This window comes from Empidonax traillii, unplaced genomic scaffold (assembly GCF_003031625.1).
Source record: "Empidonax traillii isolate 1590-97213 ecotype Southwest subspecies unplaced genomic scaffold, ASM303162v1 scaffold427:size767076, whole genome shotgun sequence".
NCBI lineage: Eukaryota > Metazoa > Chordata > Aves > Passeriformes > Tyrannidae > Empidonax > Empidonax traillii.
The window spans coordinates 714193-733161 of NW_020955620.1; the positions used below are offsets into that span (position 1 = coordinate 714193).

General features: G+C 41.6%; 1 protein-coding gene across 1 annotated transcript in view; it reads right to left on the reverse strand.

Moving 5' to 3' along the window:
* The window catches only part of MTTP (microsomal triglyceride transfer protein), a 28266-nt gene extending 12214 nt beyond the window's left edge, over nt 1-16052 (reverse strand). The window contains exons 1-9 of the mRNA XM_027894446.1: nt 15860-16052; nt 10899-11086; nt 10171-10314; nt 8047-8154; nt 7167-7283; nt 5868-6007; nt 4838-4988; nt 1364-1521; nt 325-493 (exon numbers count right to left, since the gene is read on the reverse strand). Coding sequence (XP_027750247.1) covers nt 325-493; nt 1364-1521; nt 4838-4988; nt 5868-6007; nt 7167-7283; nt 8047-8154; nt 10171-10314; nt 10899-11086; nt 15860-15920 — 1236 coding nt within the window. The 5' untranslated portion in view covers nt 15921-16052. The remainder of the gene's footprint in view (nt 1-324; nt 494-1363; nt 1522-4837; nt 4989-5867; nt 6008-7166; nt 7284-8046; nt 8155-10170; nt 10315-10898; nt 11087-15859) is intronic.
* Nucleotides 16053-18969: the final 2917 nt, after the last annotated feature.

The window sequence follows — 18969 nt, forward strand, 5'->3', positions numbered from 1 at the left end:
AAAAGAAGAAGAGAGTATTTATATGGTCACAGGACTTTGATAAGGCAACAATCAAACAACACTCAAATGGTTTCCCAACATTCAGTATTATGTTTCTTTTCCAAGTGGTAGATATCGATAACATTTTACAAAGTTTCAGTCTGGACCTACAAATGTTTGTTGTTTGCAGGCTCTATGTTACTGGCACGCTTAAAGCAAACCCTGCGAGGCATAAGGAAAGGAAAACTGGAAACAGCAACAGTCATTTCTCTTTCCCTGCTGCTTTGACTGGGATGAAGCTTAAGAGTATTAACCCTGTTGTATTTGTTTTGTCCCTTGACTTACAGTTAAAGATTTCAGGAGCATTTCATTGGGGTGAGAAGCGAATCCGCAGGCATACAGGAATCGTTCCTGCAGGATAGAAGTGCTTGCATCCTTAAAGTCAAGAAATTCCAGCATGGCCTCCAGTGATTCTGGTGTCTGAGCAGAGGTTACAGCATCAACAACCTGTGGACTATAAAGAAGTGGAAATTAAATGCACATATCATTGCAATGAGCTAGACAATACTGAAAAGACTTTTCTACATACTGAAAGAAAGAAGCTAATTTGGAAAGGTCTCTTCATTGCAGGTAAAAGAATCTTTTACTCTTGTTGGAAAAAAATGTGTCCCTCAATTGCTTCAGGAAATCCAGCTAATAATAATATCCATGAGTAATATTTAAATTTATGCAAATAGGGGACCAAAATAAGTATTAAAAAATGAAACTATGCCAAGTGTATCAAAGTTTACAGGACAAGGTCGTAAATGTAGAAAAGTGGTTTAGTACTGCATACACAATGGCACGTAGAGAAAAGCCTTCTATGCTGCCTGAGTTACTCTCAGGTTTATCTCTACTGCTAACAACTGCTATAATTTGTTTGAAAGATCCTGACCATATGAATCAAAAATCCTTTTCAACTCTCAAGTCTCAGTGCGCATACTGTACACAATCAAACTCCAATATTAGGACAATATCCGGGCATGAACCTTTCCCTTCTTTGCTCTATTTCTGATTGAAAGAAACAAATGGGCAGGTCAAGAACAAGTTATAGAATGTTTCAGAACAAGCAGGTGGGATGAGAACCTTTGGCTATACTACAAACCATGTTGCCCTTGCACTGTAGATATGATCCCGTTGGCTGAACGGTGTGCTGAAAATATATTATACTACAAGAATAAACACAGCTGCTTTAAAAAAAAATCCTTTTCCTGTAGTCAGTACTGACCACTGGGTTTGCATTGCTAGCACAACACCAGCAGAACTCAATCTCTTTGAATGTAATTTGCCCTTCTGCAGTTTCAAGTAACTTAAACCTTTTGGAAGCCTGTTCATGATAACTTACAGAAGATCTTTGTTTTCACTTCTAATAACTTGCAGTATCTCCTCTTTCGTAGCTGTTCTGATGCTCTTAATGAAGGACAAAAAGCTTTTTGCAGCTTCAGCTGTGGAAAGTTTTTCAGGATGCATATGTTCTCTGATGCTCTTCCAGTGTTCTGAAAGCTGCAAACCAATTCACATTATGTCAAATCTCAGAGATTGTGGTTTCAATTCTCAAAATCAGGCTTACAAAATGCAGACATGTGGGCCAGCTATTGCTCAAATTAGCTGAAATCCAATAGATTGATGATCCTTTAGCTAAATATTACTTAATTTATGTTATCCCAGAACAAATATCTTTGAAACATTTCTATAGTTGTCTCTCTTCTAACGCTTCAGTATTTCCCCACAATCTAATTTGGAACAAAACAAGTTTATTTATACTGTAACTGGAATAAAGTGAATTCTCTTCTCTTGCAAATATACTGTGCTGTCTGGTAAATATGCTGTTTTCTTTCCGCTCCCATTTTCTCCTAAGTAATTCTTTTTTAAGTGGGAGATGCAAAATCCCCAGTACACAAATTAATCATATTTTCCATGAAGACGGTAATTTTTAAGTGGTTAGTGTAGGACAGGAGTAAATGTTCAACAAGTAATTCCCATTTTTTCATTCATAAACCTGCCTACAGATGGATTTGTAGCTATTGTACAAAATGACAGGTAATATGGTATTAGAACAGGTTTTGGCTTCTTCACACATTGCTGCTGTATTTATTCCCACACCACATTTTTTACCCAAATGAGCCAACACGGTACCAAAGCACCCATATCTGTCCTTCCAGATACACTCCCACAAGAAACTGGTGCTGGTATTTTGACCTTTCCTCTCACACTTGCCTTGCCTCTGTTATCTCAAATTATCGAGAACATTCCTTGGTGAAAACTCAGCTGTTCTTTGCAGCAGTGTTTACTGCAGTTTTCCTGAGTGGGAAATAACACTAGCACCCCATTTGACCTTTACTAAAATACTTCCACTCTTTGTGGAGTTTGTATTGGGCAATAGCACTTGAACCTCCTGGCAATTAGAAGTATCATTCATCAGTACAGAGTGCAACTTCTATCGACTGTAACAAACAATAATTAGGCAACAATGATTGAGACATAGGATATTTCCTGAGGATTAATGACCAGCTGGGAGGAGCTCATGTTCCGAGGCACAGATGGGTCTTTTAACCTCAACTGGTGATTAGTGCTTAGCACCAAGGTCAGTGTTGCTATTATAAGCTGAAATTGGATAATCATATGGGGCACTTTCTATTCCCCCTGTTGAAATTGCACCATAGTCCAGCAAAAAAATATCTAACCTCATTTTCTCCTGTGCAGAGCCTGGCTGTGTGGGTTGCTCTTAGCCAGTTTAGCCCACACCCTGGAGAAGAGCGAGGTAGGAGATGAAAGCTGGAGCCATTTCAAGCAAAAGAAAATGGAGAGCAATTCTTCCTCCTCGCAGGGTGCTCTAGCCATTCAACTGCTACAAGGAGTAGCTTCCATCTCCTGCAGTGACCATGGCATTAAAAACAGCATTCACAACTGGCTTTTGCAGGGGCTCTCATTCTCCTGATGTGAACGTCAGGCAGTTTGGATTGAATGACCCAAAGAGTCAGGCACAAGATGCACGCACTTCCACATGGCAACTCAGCAAGCTTGGTCAAGCTTCCCTAACCGGAAGATCAGACCAGAAGTCTTGTGGGCACCCTAGGAAAACTCCAGCCAAACCAAGAGGTTCTAAACTGAGGAGATGGGTTTGAATGTCAGTGCCTGACAGCTGTTTACCAACCCACAAAGGCTGGCTGCACTAGACAGAACAACCCACCTTAGAATAAAAAGGGGCAAGAATCTATTCCTGTAGGAACCATGAGCATAACAAAGTGTAAGATGCATGAGCTCTTCAGAAAAGAACATGCTTTATGGTGTCTAAACACAGAAATCTAGGCCCAAATTTAAATGTAAACAATTGCCATAACCTCAGAGAAGCTGAGTGCTGCCATCTGTGAAATGAGGATAGTAGTGGTTATTACACCAAATTCATATGGACCTGCTATGATTTAAAAGGGGCTTTGAAAATGAAAACTCCAAGGCATAGCATGTCAGCAGGGCATTAATGTATACTATGATATATAAGCACCATATGTTATGTTGCTGCTTTGGATACAGTGTTCTGTTTATAGACCCCATCTTTTCATAGCAGTTACTGAAAAATACAGTGAGAAAGCAGGACTTCATTCTCATCGTGCCACTAAGTTTATAATGACTTAGCTCAGTCCCCAGGCAGTGCACTGGAAATATACCCCATGTTTGTTATCCTGGTCTGGAAATTTTAACTGTTATGACAAACTCAGTTCCAAGTGACAAATGGGTCAGCACAAAGCCCGAGGGGCAGAGTCAGGGAAAAAACACCTGTCTCTACTCTGTTTGAGATCCCTTGATGTTCCCTGCTCAGAACTGCTCCAGCACACATGCACCCTCATTTCTGTATCACTTCCCCAAACATATTTTTTTTTGTCTTCTTTGTGGCTCAACAAGCATCAAACAAGAACAATTATTACAGTGTAATGCTGCTTCCAAATAATAAGCACAAATTCCAATATAGGAAGGTATTTGTGCTCACAAGGAGTATCTTTGGAGAATTAAAATTATGTGTGCTACGTAGAAGCTGTATTTTGCATATCAAAACCAGAGAATAATGATCTTTACATTAACGTTCACATTCACTGCTAAATTCATTCCACAACGGTAATAGCATGAATACTGTTTGCTAAGTAACTGTAGTAACTTATATTAGTTTATGATGCACTTACAGTACCCAGTAGTCTTCAAACATCTTAAATATAAAAAACCAAGGAAATTTTTTTCCAGGGAAAAATGACAACAGTATTGGACTTCCCAAGAATACCAGAGCCCCATTTTATACTTATAAAATACCTATAAAGTCTTTTAAATAAAAGATTTCCTCAGGGTCAGGCAGTAAGAAGAAGCTTAATATATTATCAACAAATGTTTACCCTGCCTAAGGAGTGGTTAATGAACTTTAATTTTTAGGAACAGTTCAGCTCCTCCATAACAGAACTGTTTATAAACACCAGCCAACCATCTTAAAAGTCATTTCCCACTCCATCACCCAGAGGAAATAAGCCTCTGCCAACTCATGGTCGGCAAAGGTAAGTTAAAACCAAAAGGGTGTTGTATTTTCTAGTGGTCTTGAGAAATAGTGCACTCAATCTTGGAAGGAGAGCAAAATGGTTGGTACTTCCAGTGGTAAATCTTGAAACACCCTTGTGGAGTGGAGCACCCAATTGCATCAGTTCCATACTCCCCACTCCAGGGAGCGTTTTATGTTGCTGTGTTAGACCTCTCCTAGTGGGCTGCTTGGACAGAAACTTCTTCTCACACTTGTTCTGCTCAGCCAGCCGACCCAACGTCCAATGAACCTGTGTTTACTTACTGAAGGACACTTCTTGCATTCGGATTTCACTGGCTCTGCTTCTAGTGGCATGGCAACATAGCTGGAGTCCAAGGTCTTGATCACACCAGCAACTTGCTTCCCAGCTATCAGTCCAGGGCCTGCCTGTACTGACTTCAGCTCCAGCTTCTGCCTGTGTATCCAGACAGTGAAGACACCATTAGAGCTCAATAGTGCACGAATGCAGAAATCACAGCAAGAGGAAATAAAAAAAAAAAAAAAAACACAACAAACCTCCACGGGCAAAAAATATAAAACACAAGTTTATTGAAGCACTTATTTTAAAATGTTCATAACATGGCTAACCTATGGGTTTTTTAAGGTCACAGAAATATCTGATACCAGCAGAATTACCGCTAGAGTTATGTGGAATAAAATACCGAAATAAGAGACTCTCTAAAGCATGGATTTATAGCTCCTGATGAAGAAACTTCAGTAACCATATACATTCTGAAATGTTTCATATATTTGTTCTTAAGAAGATCTAGAAAGTGAGATTTTGAATGTACTTTTTTTTTTTTTTTTTTTTTTAATATCTAATACTATTGAGATGCCTGAATCATTTATCTTGTATGAGCATCTCCAAACTTTCAGTGCTTTGGAGTCTGGAGTCTAACACAGATCTAGTTTCACTGGTATTTCCTTTCTATGCAGTAGATTTTGTTTTCTATACTTTCAAACTCTCACATACTAGAAATGGAGATCCATCAGAAGTATTTCTTAAGAAATGAGAAGACACACAAACAGAACACCTATAGCACTGATGGGTAGTTTTAAACGTTTTGGACAATTCCTTTGTTTTCAGTTAATTTTTTATGAATACCATTATTTATTATATGTGGCATGGTAAAACCCTTAATCAAAGTTGGACTAGGCACCATATGGATACAAAAGAGACCTGACTCCTCACCTGCAGAGTTTACAGCCTTAGATCTCAATTCTATAAGGCGCACACATATAACCTGACCTGAACCACTAGTCCTGTCAATGACAGTCAAATTGCTCAACTTACTTTGAAACTATTTTGGCACCTGTTTTTCGTCGGAAATTCAGAAGGAAAACATAATTTTCTTCTGCCTTAATGGATTTAATGAAACTGTCTTCCAGCACATAGATTGTGGCAGATGTGACTTTTTTACCAATATCTAAGATCTGAAAACAATTAAAAAATAAAACAGAAAGAGGGTTGGTCAATAAACAACAAAATAGGAAAAAAGCTCACAGTTCCAAATCAGGGCAAGACTTGTAATGAAACAGGGTCACATAAGGAAGGGGCATGTGGGCTGACATCTCAAGCTAAGCCTATAAACCAAGTTCTCAAGAAGTCCCTTTGCAATAAGAATCCACTCACTTCTGTACCACATGTTCCAAATTCAGTATGTACAGGAGGAAAAAAACAAGGAGAATGAGAGGAAGTTACGGAGGAGGTGGCAACTGAGAAAATGCCCAGTACTACATTTAGTTTAAAGTACACTTTAAATAAGATGAGAAGCTTTTCCAGAGAAATGTCTTGTAAATGAGATTGTCATGTTCACACTCGGGAAGCAAAGTCAGATTCCTTGTTTGATCTGTTTTGTAAACAAGATGAAGTCTTTGCAGTAAGTGTGAAAACTGGGAATTCAGTCGTAGTGTTTAAGGCCATTTACTAAGAGAGTGTGTGTGTGCTGCTTTTGTACTTCTCTGAGCTGAGAAAGGTCACCTTCTGATGTGGAGAATCTCAGTGTCTTCAGCATATGCCCTTAGTAGTAACTACTTAGAAAGACCTTTACTAGTAGTGGAGGACCATTAGGTCTATAGGGCTTCGGTTACCTCTATGGCACATCCTGTAATACAGGATGTATTACACCTATACATCGGGGAAGCTTGACCAGGCTCCATTCAGGAATCACCATCTTGCCTGGAATTTACAGCAGGTGTGGAAAAAGTTACTGTTATCACTATGACTGTGTCTGTATCTAGGATTTTCCTCCAAAGGAAAAAAAGAAGCCTCACATCATTTAAAACTTCAGTACAGCCAGGACAAAAGTGCTCTAAATCTGTATAGAAACTAAAATATGTTATAATGAGATTCAAAAACTATGTGAATTAGTATGCTGTACTCAATGACAGCTGAGTCAAGGTGGTTTATACAAGAGGAGAATCTATTCCCTGTTCTCCCCGGAGGAACTGCATATGAAGCTCAGGCTAGTAAAACTACAAAATTTACATGTAGAATTTGCTTTCTGTAATGCAAGAAGGATTTTTGAGAAGTTGAGTAATAGTTGCTAAGAATATAATTTAAATAGATTTTATTTTGTTAAAGAAATCATACCGGGTTGTGGCTGGTAAATCCTTCCTTGGCTATTTCACAGGAGTCCAGGTCTTTTATTTTAGTCACTTGATCTTGCCGCACATGATAGGTAGTATTGCATTTCCCAGAAACATCCACCTTAGAAAAAAGAGTTAGATTAGGACAGTTTCTTGAATTTTAAGTTGGGACCCCAGAACACCTCCCAGAGATGAAGCATTTTCTCTACTGCTGGGATCCTGTACCTGAGAAGCTGCACTGTTTGGGTTAATATACCAGTTTTAAGGATATCAGTGTTTCTAGCTACCTGCTTTGGATTGGCAGGGGTACTATTCAACAGACGGTTAAGAAGAAACATAACAATACTTGTTTAAACAAAAAATGTAGGAAACACCTGGCAGCTTACACTGTACTTACAAATTTGAGTTAAATTCCAGCTTTGCTCAAGTGGGCAGTTGTAGAAATTTAATAGTGGAACACAGCTGAAATGGATACAGCTGAACCACAGTTGATTTTGAGTGGATACTCTGATTTAAAATGGTCTCACCCACTGAATTGAATTTAGTAATCAACCAACCTTAATCATCAGTATAATCTCTTTTATAGTGATGTGGTTTAAGTTGGTTTATTACCAAATTCAGCTAAATCAATAAAGGAATTTTAAATCAAGTGGATTTCACCACTTCTTTATATTAATTGCTGTAACTTGACTTGTGTCACCAACTCCTTAGAAGACTGTCTTTACGTCCCCAACCTCAAACAGGATCAAAGGGCAGATTTCTATCACAGGTCACTTCTTCTGAAGTGAACTTCCTCAGCAGGAGCCACAGCTCTGCCGCCCAGAGCAGATCAGGCTCTACCTGTTTCTCTGGTGATGATGATCTTGCCTGACACAGCACCATACCTCACGGGTAGAACCAGAGTGCAGCTGTAGCTGAAAAAGGCTAGCAAGACCTCTCTTGATGTTTTGAGTAAAAGCAGGTTCATTTTGATACGAGTAAAAGGTTTTGACCTGTAGGAATAAAAAAAAAAAAAAGTATATAAAAAAGCATTCAAAAGTATATAACAAATCTAGTTAAACAAGAAAGGAATAGTGAGGATCTGCTCTGGTTCTCCCTTTAATTTTTTCTGATTAGGAAGCTGAATTGGGATCTGTTTCCCTTATTTAAGCAAACTCCAGGGGCTGCAGGGCCTGATGAGAACAGTACAAGCATGTTTTTGCCTTCAGTTGAACCTAACTACAGTTTCAGTGCAGTGAGCATCTTTCCTCCTGTAAGCGGGATTCAGAAGGGAAATGGGAAATTTCACATCATTTCACAAGCAACTACTTTTTCTAAACAATCCTCAGATAATCCCTCCCCACAGGGGCATAATATCTGTTGCACTTTAATCACAGGTTACAAAAACCCATAATGAATCATAGATAAATCACAGGTAGAATGACTTAAATGACGTGTCAAATATATCAGAACCTTTGCACTTCATGGTCAACTCTTGTGCTTGAGCCTCTCCTCTGGTAACAAGACTTTGCACCTCCACTTTGCATTCAAGGTGCTTTTAAAAGTGCACTTTTCTTCAGGAACTTTAAGTACAATCCATGTGTTATCTTGGGGCAACCCTGGAAAGTGAAATCACTGTGCCAGGGGTGAAAGTATGACACCACGAAAAAATTATAAAAGGAGTGTCCAGACCCTACTACCCGAGAAAAAGCCCAAGTTTTTAATACTACACCTCAGCCTCAGCATGTGAAAGTGCATAATGTATTAGGAGCAGACACATTCTGACTGTGCTCTTCTGATGCCTCTGTTCTCATTTAGGGATGTGTACAGTTCAGAGCCATTGCCATCCTGTTTCCTTTTATGTTGTGTAAAACTGATGACAAGGTTGAGTCTGAAAGTTACTGAGCAGGTCTGATAGCAGCTGCAATTCAGCAGGCTGAGCTGGCGGCCAGGGTATGTGCTCAGTGCCTATTTACAGCAGGAGGTAAAGATCCTGCTGGGATAGAGTGTCACAGCCCTCACTCCGCTCTGTAGAAGAGAAAAGGGAGTGTGACCTTCAACCTTCCTCCTTTCTCACAGCCTCTCTGCCCATGCCCCAGCTGCTGAGCAGTGCTCAGGCTGCAGAGGGGAGAATGGGGCTCTTGGCCTAATGCAACAAGCAACTGGAGGGAGGACCATGGACAGGAGGCAGGAGCAGCCATGGCTCAAGCCTTGCCACTCCTTGGCCAGAACAATAGGCTGAGTGCAAGGGGACACGAGAGGTTCAGCAGGGAAAAAGAGGGTGAGATGGATGTACTTGGATCCCCTTCTCAGCAGAACTGTGACTCTGAGAGCTACAAACGGACATTGGTGCTCCTGCCATGGGACAATGCTTTGGTGCTCTCTCAGGGCAGGCTATAAAACCCAGGCACGTGCTGAGATCCACCCGCTCTTTGATCATTCTCTTATGATTTTTGGAGACAGCTTCCCAGTAGGGGAAAAACATGTAAGGCTGTAGGTCTTTCAGCATCAAGCTCATTAACTTGGGACCATTGAAACTGCAGGTGAGACAGAAGTAAATAAGCAAACTAGAGACCTGGGAAAAGCAATCACACTAAAATATTTGATAAGGGTTTAAAGTGATTAACACTGTTCCTCACAGATTCGGTATAACATCCCTCATGACAAACTGTATCTCCTTTACAGCCTTCAGACCTTGGACACAATCCTGGCTTCACTGAAGTCAATAGCACAAATCTTACACAGCAGCTGTTCATATATCCACATGTATCTATATATTTGTGGCCAATCTGCTCTATACTTCCACACTGCATGGTGTTCTCAATGCACAATAGGCTTGGACTAGAAGGGCCCCTTGTACAGGTAAATTACAATCTCTTCTAAACTACTGTATTTCATACAGAAAGATAGAACATGATGGCTTATTAAAAACACTGAGAGGATAGTGAATTGGTAAATTCTCAAAGTCTCTAAGAAAAGATTTGTCTCAAGTTTCCTGAGGGATTAAATTTTAAAGTAAAGGGTCTTACTTTTCCACGGACTAGCTCAAGCACCATGGGCCTCTGTAGAGCTTCCAGATATTCCTTCCCGAGGATCTTCTCTGTGCTTTTTCCTTTGAAGATGCTTTTAGCAGCTGGACGTTCATTCACATTTTCAACCTGAACATCTTTTATCTAGCAAAGTAAAAACGGAGAAAATTCAGGTAGAGAACAGTCTAGCATTGGCCTGGGGTAGGCTGGATGACTAAATCACATAATAAGTATTTTTTATTTCTTCATTTCTGGTTCTGATCATTAATCCTCCATGATTACTATGTCTCGGTTTACAAAAGAAACCAGTTCTCTCCACTGGGGAAATAAGTGGCAGAAAAACTCACCATAAAGTTAAGTCCTAAACCCAGTTTGTATTTAGTAAATGCCGTGATTTGTGGCTAGAACTGAGAACTTCAGACAACCTATCACCCCTCAGGTATGTGCTTGCACACCAGTTGTTTGAAGCTATAGAAGCTGTATGAAGCAATTTCAAAATATAGGAGATACTCTGAAGTTCTGGCTTATGATGTTAGTTACATACTTGTGAAATCTCACTCTATAGGAATCAGCTTGCCAAAGAAGCTGGCTTTAGTTGATTAGACTAGAGAATGAAAGATTTAGCTTATCTTCTGAAAGTGAGTTCTCTGATACTACATTAGCAGCTAGATCAATGTAGGTAAGGTTGTGTGTGTACGACTTTTAAGTCGTCTGATGGCATTAATTACCGTAATTTTGATCAGCTGGTCATCATCATTGTCAGGATTTCTCCATAAGAGGTTGACATCCACACCAGAAGAAATCCGATAGCCTGCACTTTTTTGCAGTGATGCTTTCGCGCGATCAACATACACTTCAGCTGAGTAAGCAAACTTATATAGCTTGTCATTATTTAGGCTTGGTCCAGTAGTGTGCCCTGTTTGGAAAACAAAAACAGTGGTTTGAATAATCTATCATTTTCTCTAAAAACATCTATAGAAAAATTAAAAATACAATTACCAAGAAGAGATTTATGGGACTGATCCCGCTACCCTTGATACAGAGGCTGTCCCACTGGAGCAGCTGGGGAGGGTTTGTGATTAAGTTGACATTTATCCTGCATATTTAAGACAAGAATGGTCACAAAATCCTTTGTTCTAGACCTGCACTTATATAAATAAAAGACTGTCAGATCTTTTCTCTGGATACGTTAGCAGCACAAATTACTCCAAAATTATTCGCAACTCAAAATACTGTAATTAATCATGGAATTTGTGTGCTTAGCAATGTGAAATGCACTGATGAAATTTGTTGAAGACAACAGAAATTGTTCTCTGCATCTCCTGCATCTTTATTGTGAATCTTGCCATTGAGAGTCTGGCCCAGGGGTGACATGATTGGAATGAAAACATTCAGAACTTATTTTTTAGATTAAATAATTAAGCTCTTGTTCTTTAAACTAAATAATTGTCCCCATAGCTGTGTCTCTGCTGTTAACTCATGTATTTTAAGGAATATAAAAGCCAATTTCTAGCATAAATGCAACATGCATGCCCAATTTATGGTGTCATTTCCACCTGCATTAACAACTCAGACTTTCCCTAGGGATTCAGTTGCACCCTCATTTGTGTAAACTGAATCTGTACTATATAAGTTACTATGTAAGTTACTTTTATTTTTCCTTTATAAAACTACTTAATACCACACCCTTTCCTATCTTCTCCTTTTCTGTCATGCATGGCCAGGTGGGGAATGTATGGCAGCAGTGTCACAACTCTCTACCCAGACTCAGGAATCAAGACTGTGCCCCTAAAATCTGTGATCAAGGAAAATAAATCTCTTTCTGAACACCCTTCAAACATTTTGTTGCACAGGTTATACACAATATCCCTTTTCACTGCTTTCAAGGGCTTTTCTCCTCTGGTGTGGGTCACTACAAAGTTCTCATCCACACAAGAAAAACTGATGAGAGGGAAGGAAAGGCAAGGTAAGGCAAGTGAAGGCAAGGGAAGGCAAAGGCAGGCAAGAGAAGCTGGCTGTACACAATGTGCTTTTAAGATTCATAAAGCAAATACACATACAGTAACCTCAGGTGCTACCTGTAAGTAGCCCTGCACAAGACTCTACACCCAAATGCTGCACCACTGAATACACTAAGAATTTCTTCATGAAGTTCAGCAGGTACAGAGCAGAGACAAAAAGTTCACAACACAGTTAATCTAAGCAAAACAAAGTGCTGTCCTCGGGGACATGCATCTCTGTCTTACAACAAGTGCAGGGGGAGGGGGGAGAAGAAAAATCTATCAAAACATCTCAGACGAATTCTTAAGCATGCTGTAATGCAATCAGTGTGTTCAAGGTCCCTTGCAGAGAATCACCAGGGTATCTTGATTTGTATCATGTCCCTCTGTTTTATGTGACTCACTTGAATAAATGCCAAATCACAGGATTACAAAAAAGGAAAACCAGTCTTGTTTCACTCTCATATTTTAAATCCCATTTTAGGTGCACATGGTAGTTCCATCATGGCTAGATGGATATATTCTGCAGTCCTCAAAGAGTCCAAACCCCCCATTTTATTAAGATTTCTCTTACTTCTTTCCCCTGCTCACTCAGATGGCACAGCAGCAGATTGAGGTCAGTTTCAATGAACTTTTCCCTAAGCAAAACAGCCAAGTTCGGTTTGCAAGTTGTGTAAATTGGCAAAGATAGACAGAACTAAATTGACTTATATTTTACGCCAGCTAGAGAAGTGGCACAGCAAATTTGGTAATCAGAGGGGGAGCAACGTGTTTGCATGTGAGAGGCCAAAGCTGTAACTATTGATTTTTTTTTTTCATGGAGGCTAAAGGAGTAATGTTGGCACAATGGGGCTATTCTGGTTTTGCATGTCTTGTTTGTCTGGTTCAAAACAAAATGACCAAGAGGAATACAACCCTTCCTTCGGGTTTACTGTGAATTCCTAGCCACTTCCCAGTTCTGTTCACTCCTACCAGATCTGAAGCTACCTTGCCCTCAAGAGCAGAGGGTACTCAGTGCCCGCCCAGGGATAGCCTTTCATGGACATTCCTGGTTCCTTGCAGTACCTTGGAGCTGGTTGCTTCCTGGTTCAAAATGCCCTTCATTTGCATCAGAAACAGCAGTGCAAATGACTTAGGGCTGAGATTTTATGAACACTGCCCACTAGGTGCATTTTAAGCACAGAGGGTGACACAATCCCACCTACAGATAAAAAGTGGGGGAAGAAAATTTATCTGGGTGCTGAGAGACAAGTGCCTTATTAAGTTAAGGTGGATATTGTGGGTTTGCTCACTCTCTGTTTTCAGTTAAAATCACCTTTCACCTATTCTCTTCCCTTCCCCACAATTGAACACATAGATCTTTTTTTTTTCCTTTTGCAGGAGTTCCTTTGCTCTTCCTCCCTTTTAGCATTTGCTTGTCCCCACATACAAATGAGGTGTTCCCTCCTAAAGGAAACAGACAGGCAAATGGTGCAGCAGCTTCTTGCAAGCGTCATGGAAGAAATTAATAATCTCAAAGTATTCCTGGGAGCTAAAAGAATATTAGGTTCTGAAAGTTTTCACCATTTCATACATGGAAAACATTGCAAGAGCCACGACAGAATACACCTTTAGTTGTAAGACCGGTGTCATTGATGAGAAAAGGTGAGCCAGCAGTGGATACTAATAATGGAAGCAGCAGGGATGAGGCAGTGTTGAAAGCAGTCCCAAGGAGTTAGCACTTACCCCAGTAGAAATGGGGAAGCCAAGAGAGATAACTGAATATCGTGGTCAGATTGAGAGGCAATGGTAGATGAGAGACAGAGACACAGCTTCACTGACCAGAACCAGTAACAGCGTAAGTAAATTTTCACGCCATCTTTCATGAAGAAAACACCAGTACTATTCTAAGAGGAATATTCCTACACATTTCTGATTGAAACTTTTCTTAATAGAAAGCCCTCCCTTTAGAAGATCTTCCCTTTGTATTCAGCACAGCACTGGAATCCTTGCTGCCTGTACAGCCATTGACATTTCAGCTGATGGCAAGTGTCCCACCAGCTGAGAAGGGAGGAGAGATGGACATACAGACTGCAATCGGCCATGGTCTCCTGGGGTCAGAAGTGCTTGCTTTCAAGGTGGAGTGCATAACACATAGTTTGACTAGTAATGTTAAGTGTCTGTCATTATGGGTAACATGCCAAGTCTATAATTAAATCATGATACTGTATAATACAGAAGGTTACACTGCATGAGTAGAGACAGCTGTCAAGTCCTGTGCCTTTTATTAATACATATGGCATGCACAGCATGTGTGTCTCTAACTACTTGCTAGCTCTACCTTCATAAATCATATTTGCCACTGCCTCTGATACTGGATAGCTTTAAAAAGCAAACCCCATCCGCTTCTTTGAAAACATTTTTCAAGTGGAACTGCAGTAGGAGGGTTTTATGTGTGCCGATCTACCCGACTTGAAAAGAATAAGGCCTCAATATTTCCAAAAGGCAGCACTGTCTGGTCGAAAGGTAGAACACTCATCCTAATACTAGCTCTGTCACTGAGGCCCTAAGTGGCCTTTGTGCCAGTAATTTAGCTCTCAATCTCTCTGCACAGAGAGAGATTAGACCTGGCAGAGCTGAAGAGTGATGATTAATTAAAGAGAAAATGCTTGCTTAGTACCCTGGGGATGTAAAGTGACAAGCAAATATTACTTCACATCAAGAAGATTTGCTTAACTGACATGAAGGAGAAGCTGGGAAGAACAGACACCAGAAATGTGGCACACTGATATCTGGCCATAAACGGTACTTGGCAGTCTCATGAAATACACTCACAGGTAGAGGCACTGCCTGCAAACCTCTCCACTTCCTAACTCCTGTTTTGAGAGGGTACAGAGTAGGGGAGGAAGGTTACTGCTCTGGGCTTACACACACACAGTGTCCTGGACCCCCTGCAGGGAGCGGGAGGTGGCACCGCTGAGAGCACCTCTACGGCCTTTTCAACAGCCTAACCCAGGATGTCCCCCCTGCTGTTCGTCAGGACGAGGACATCTGAAAACTAAAAACTCAGCTCATGTTTTAAGGTTGCTGTTCCTCTACCTTTAATGTGAGGTTGCACATGAAGAATCACTACTACAGACACCTTTCCTTGCCTGGCACTGCTGAAGCGGGCAGTCTCCAAGACTTCATACCCTTGACTTTGACAGGACACTTGAGTAAAGCCCTGCTCACGGGGCTTCTGCAGGCATCCAGATTTTCAAGACTTACCACAGAGCAAGCTTCTCATGAAATTAACAGGATGCTTGTTACTGACTTCAGTGGTAGCCGAATCAACCGCCAAGAAGCTGAAATCAGGAGAGCCCTGAGCACTCCTGGCTCTGCTCCACCAGGGCATTCTGTGTGTTTAACTTTTGAGCGTGTGAACAGTACCTTTCAAGTCGGTGCCCCCACAACATGTCCTGATTAAGCAAGGTCAAGATCCCTGGTCTCCTGGCTCACACTGCCGTCCCTGTGCACCTGAAAACATTGTCTCCATCACCTCTGCTGAGGTGAGTGCCACAAGCGCTTAAACCTAACTACCAAATGCATTTCACATTACTCAAGGATAGCTGAGTAAAGCTGACAATTTTTGATGCAAACCAGATCTGCATACACACACTGGTTGTGCCTTCACTGATGCAAAAGCTGAACCAAGCCCGTTACAGACCTACCTTTAACAGAGGCTGAGTAGGTGGAAATGATGCAAAGGAACAGCACAGTAAGAAGAATCATGCTGGACTCTGCTGAGCTCCTGACTGCAGCATGAAGTGTGAGAGCCTTCAGGAACTGAGCTGCTGAGTGGAGGGGAGCTTGCAGAGAGAGCCACCAGCTCGGCCACACTGTTTATCTAGATGTAGTAAAGGTCAGATTCCAAATTCCACACTCAGGTACTAAGTTCATGAAAGGACTTCCAGTTAATTATTAAGAACTAAGGTAACTGGCGGTTTCTACCCCATTTTATCGATAATCTCGGCTTTCATTTTTGAATACTGAGCCCACACAGACACAACTCTGAGCAGGAGAGCCCACCTCCAGTTCTGGAAGAACCAGGAGATTCTGCCACCTCTCCTCTCCCTGAACGAAAGGGCAATCAGGTCTGTTGCTGCCAGGGACCAGATCCTGACCACTGTCTCTACTGACTCGCATCAACTCCATGAGCAACCCCAGAAGCAGATGCTTTTCAAGGGTCTTCCTGGAAGCAGAATTACATGGGGTTTATCAGTGCCATCCCAAAAACTGATGGTACGTTGTTACAGAGACTCAGATGTGATGTCAGTATCTGCTGTATTGTACCATACCAAATAATTTTTTTTTGTTTCAGCAGTCCCAGCCCCCATCTGACATCACTGCAGTGGCAGAGGTTAGAGACTGAGAGATGAGATAAAATCAGCCATTTTGTTACTTCTCAGTGATGAGTACCTGGTTGGCAGGGTCTGAGAGAGGGCAAACCAAGCCATGCTTCACACCCTTATTTTCCCCTTTTCTTGTGCTCATTTCACCACCTCCCCTGATATGCCCCTGGCTGACTAACCCACATGGCTTCCCTGTTTCCTCTGAGGGTAAATCCCAGGCCATCTCACCCTAAGCCTCATGGCCACAGGGCTCACTAAAGGATCTCTTTTAGGTGTCACTGTGACAAGTGTCCCATGGGCCAAGCCCCCATGTTTCTTGGCACACCTGGGTGGCACAGCCTGCGAGGGGGGTACACCTCTACCCCTGCTTCATATGAAGCCTCCCCAGCTCTGCAAGGAGGGAGGATCTGCTCCTGCTTGTGGAGGAAGCACACGTGAGCCATCACCACACCCTTTCACTCCACTTCCACAGGCTGCTTTAGCAAGACTTATATCTACAAACACTCCAAATGAAAAAGTGCCACCCCAGGCTGCATTTAGCTGCTCCCAAAGGGCCCTTTCTGCCACCAAATCCTTTGTATTAATAAGGGATCATGGTAAAAGAGAAGTTGAACACCGTGTATGTCAATCATGGCCCAGCAGTGGGAAACAACTGGTCCATGCCAGTGCATCTCCCTCATGCTCATCTCTCTGCACTTTGTGGAAGTTCCCCCCGGAGATCTTCCTGTGGTTTTTGTGTGTGTGTGTGTGTGTGTGTGTGTGCACGTGTGGGAAAGAAATTAGGAAACCCTAGGGTCTGCTAATTGCTTATTCCCCATTTGTGGTTATTTATGCTGCTTTCCCAATGTAGGCTGTGACACGCTCCTGAATTCAAGGGACTGAGGCACAGGACTCCAGCTAATCCTTTTGCTGCACTTAGTAAACAGTGAGTTTGACAGGTTTTCTGTGCATTCTTGAGAAAAATAAGGACACTATCTTGGTGCAAAACCAACTCTGGCTAGAGAGAGACCAAAGGTATGGATCCTGATTTGGAAATGCAGCACTGACACTTCATTCAGGAGGAGGAGTTGATGTTGGTCTGAAATCTGGAGATGAGGAATTGTCCTCTTCTTATGCTCTTGGGATACAGGAAATTTATTTCTTCCTTGAAAGAAAGTAATTTTTAAAAAGGGCTCTCTTAGACACTAGAATATCAGAGACAGACCCCCTGCTGTTGTAAATCAGCATATCTTTTTGGCCACCGCTGTAGCGGTGCCAATTACAGAACTAAGGATGCAACCATCTTATAGAGAAATTGTGTACATACATTGCCACGCGCATAAATGTTTATACACCCATATGCATTTCCACAACACATTCTTGGAATGTTCTTCAAATGTCTTAAAAAAAGACATTTCACTGAGCCTCACCTCGGTTATGGCTGGAGTTAATCAGCAGTGACTTCCTTTAGGTGAGATTGCACCAGGGAAAGAAGAGTTGTGCCCACCAAAGTCCACACCACGCAGAGGTTGCAGGATCAGCCTCCAATGTACGTTTCACGCCATGCTGGCATATGTGCTGAGGTCAAAGTATTTCTGTTGCTGCACATTTTCCAGAGTCCAAACTATATCTTTATACAGCCTAATAAAACTAATGAGGTTTCCTCCCAAGTTCTGAGGCCAACAAAACGTTTCTGTCTTCTCTTCACAAGCGACAGTGTGAAGATCTTGGTTTTCAACTCAAACCCTTGGGTATGTACATCAAAGTACCCAAGTTCATCTTCACCCTTCAGCTGATGCCTGTGTGCCCCAGCTCCCAGTGTCTGGGTGAATAAGACTGCCCCATTTCTGCTGTGACAGGGGGTTGGAGATGCCCAGCCACACCAATGGCCAGAGGTGGGTTATGCCTGTCATTTGCACCCTAAGTCCCTCCTCAAGAGCACTGCAGTCAAACCTGGCCCACAGAGAACTATGTCAGTGTCCACACCTGAGCCCCCTGAGTATCTTTTGTCTTCTCTCCATACTCTGCCTCTTGACCTGCACTTTTAAGCTGTGGGGTGTTCAGTACTTTTTGTTGCTGAGGGGAGAGAGTGACTCATCACTTGGATGAGCATCTTGAAAAAGTCACATTAAGGCTCTATCAAAATAATGAAATTCAGACGGACAGCTCTTTCTCAATATTTGCAACTGCTCAGGTCTTCATTTGGCTTTGTCACCGCTTGGCACTTGGCAGACTTCAGAAAACATTGCATTACCCTGTGTCAGTGTCTGAGGACATTGGGGTCTGGATTAACAGTACTGACGCTTTGCAAAGTGCGGTATGAGAAAAACAAAATGCGTAAGCAGTTTCTTCATTCTAAGAAAAAGCACAACTATTATGTGAATTTGTTAGATGTCTTTTGCTTTTATTAAAAAAGCAAGCAAGCAAGCGAGTTTATACTGGTAACTCTT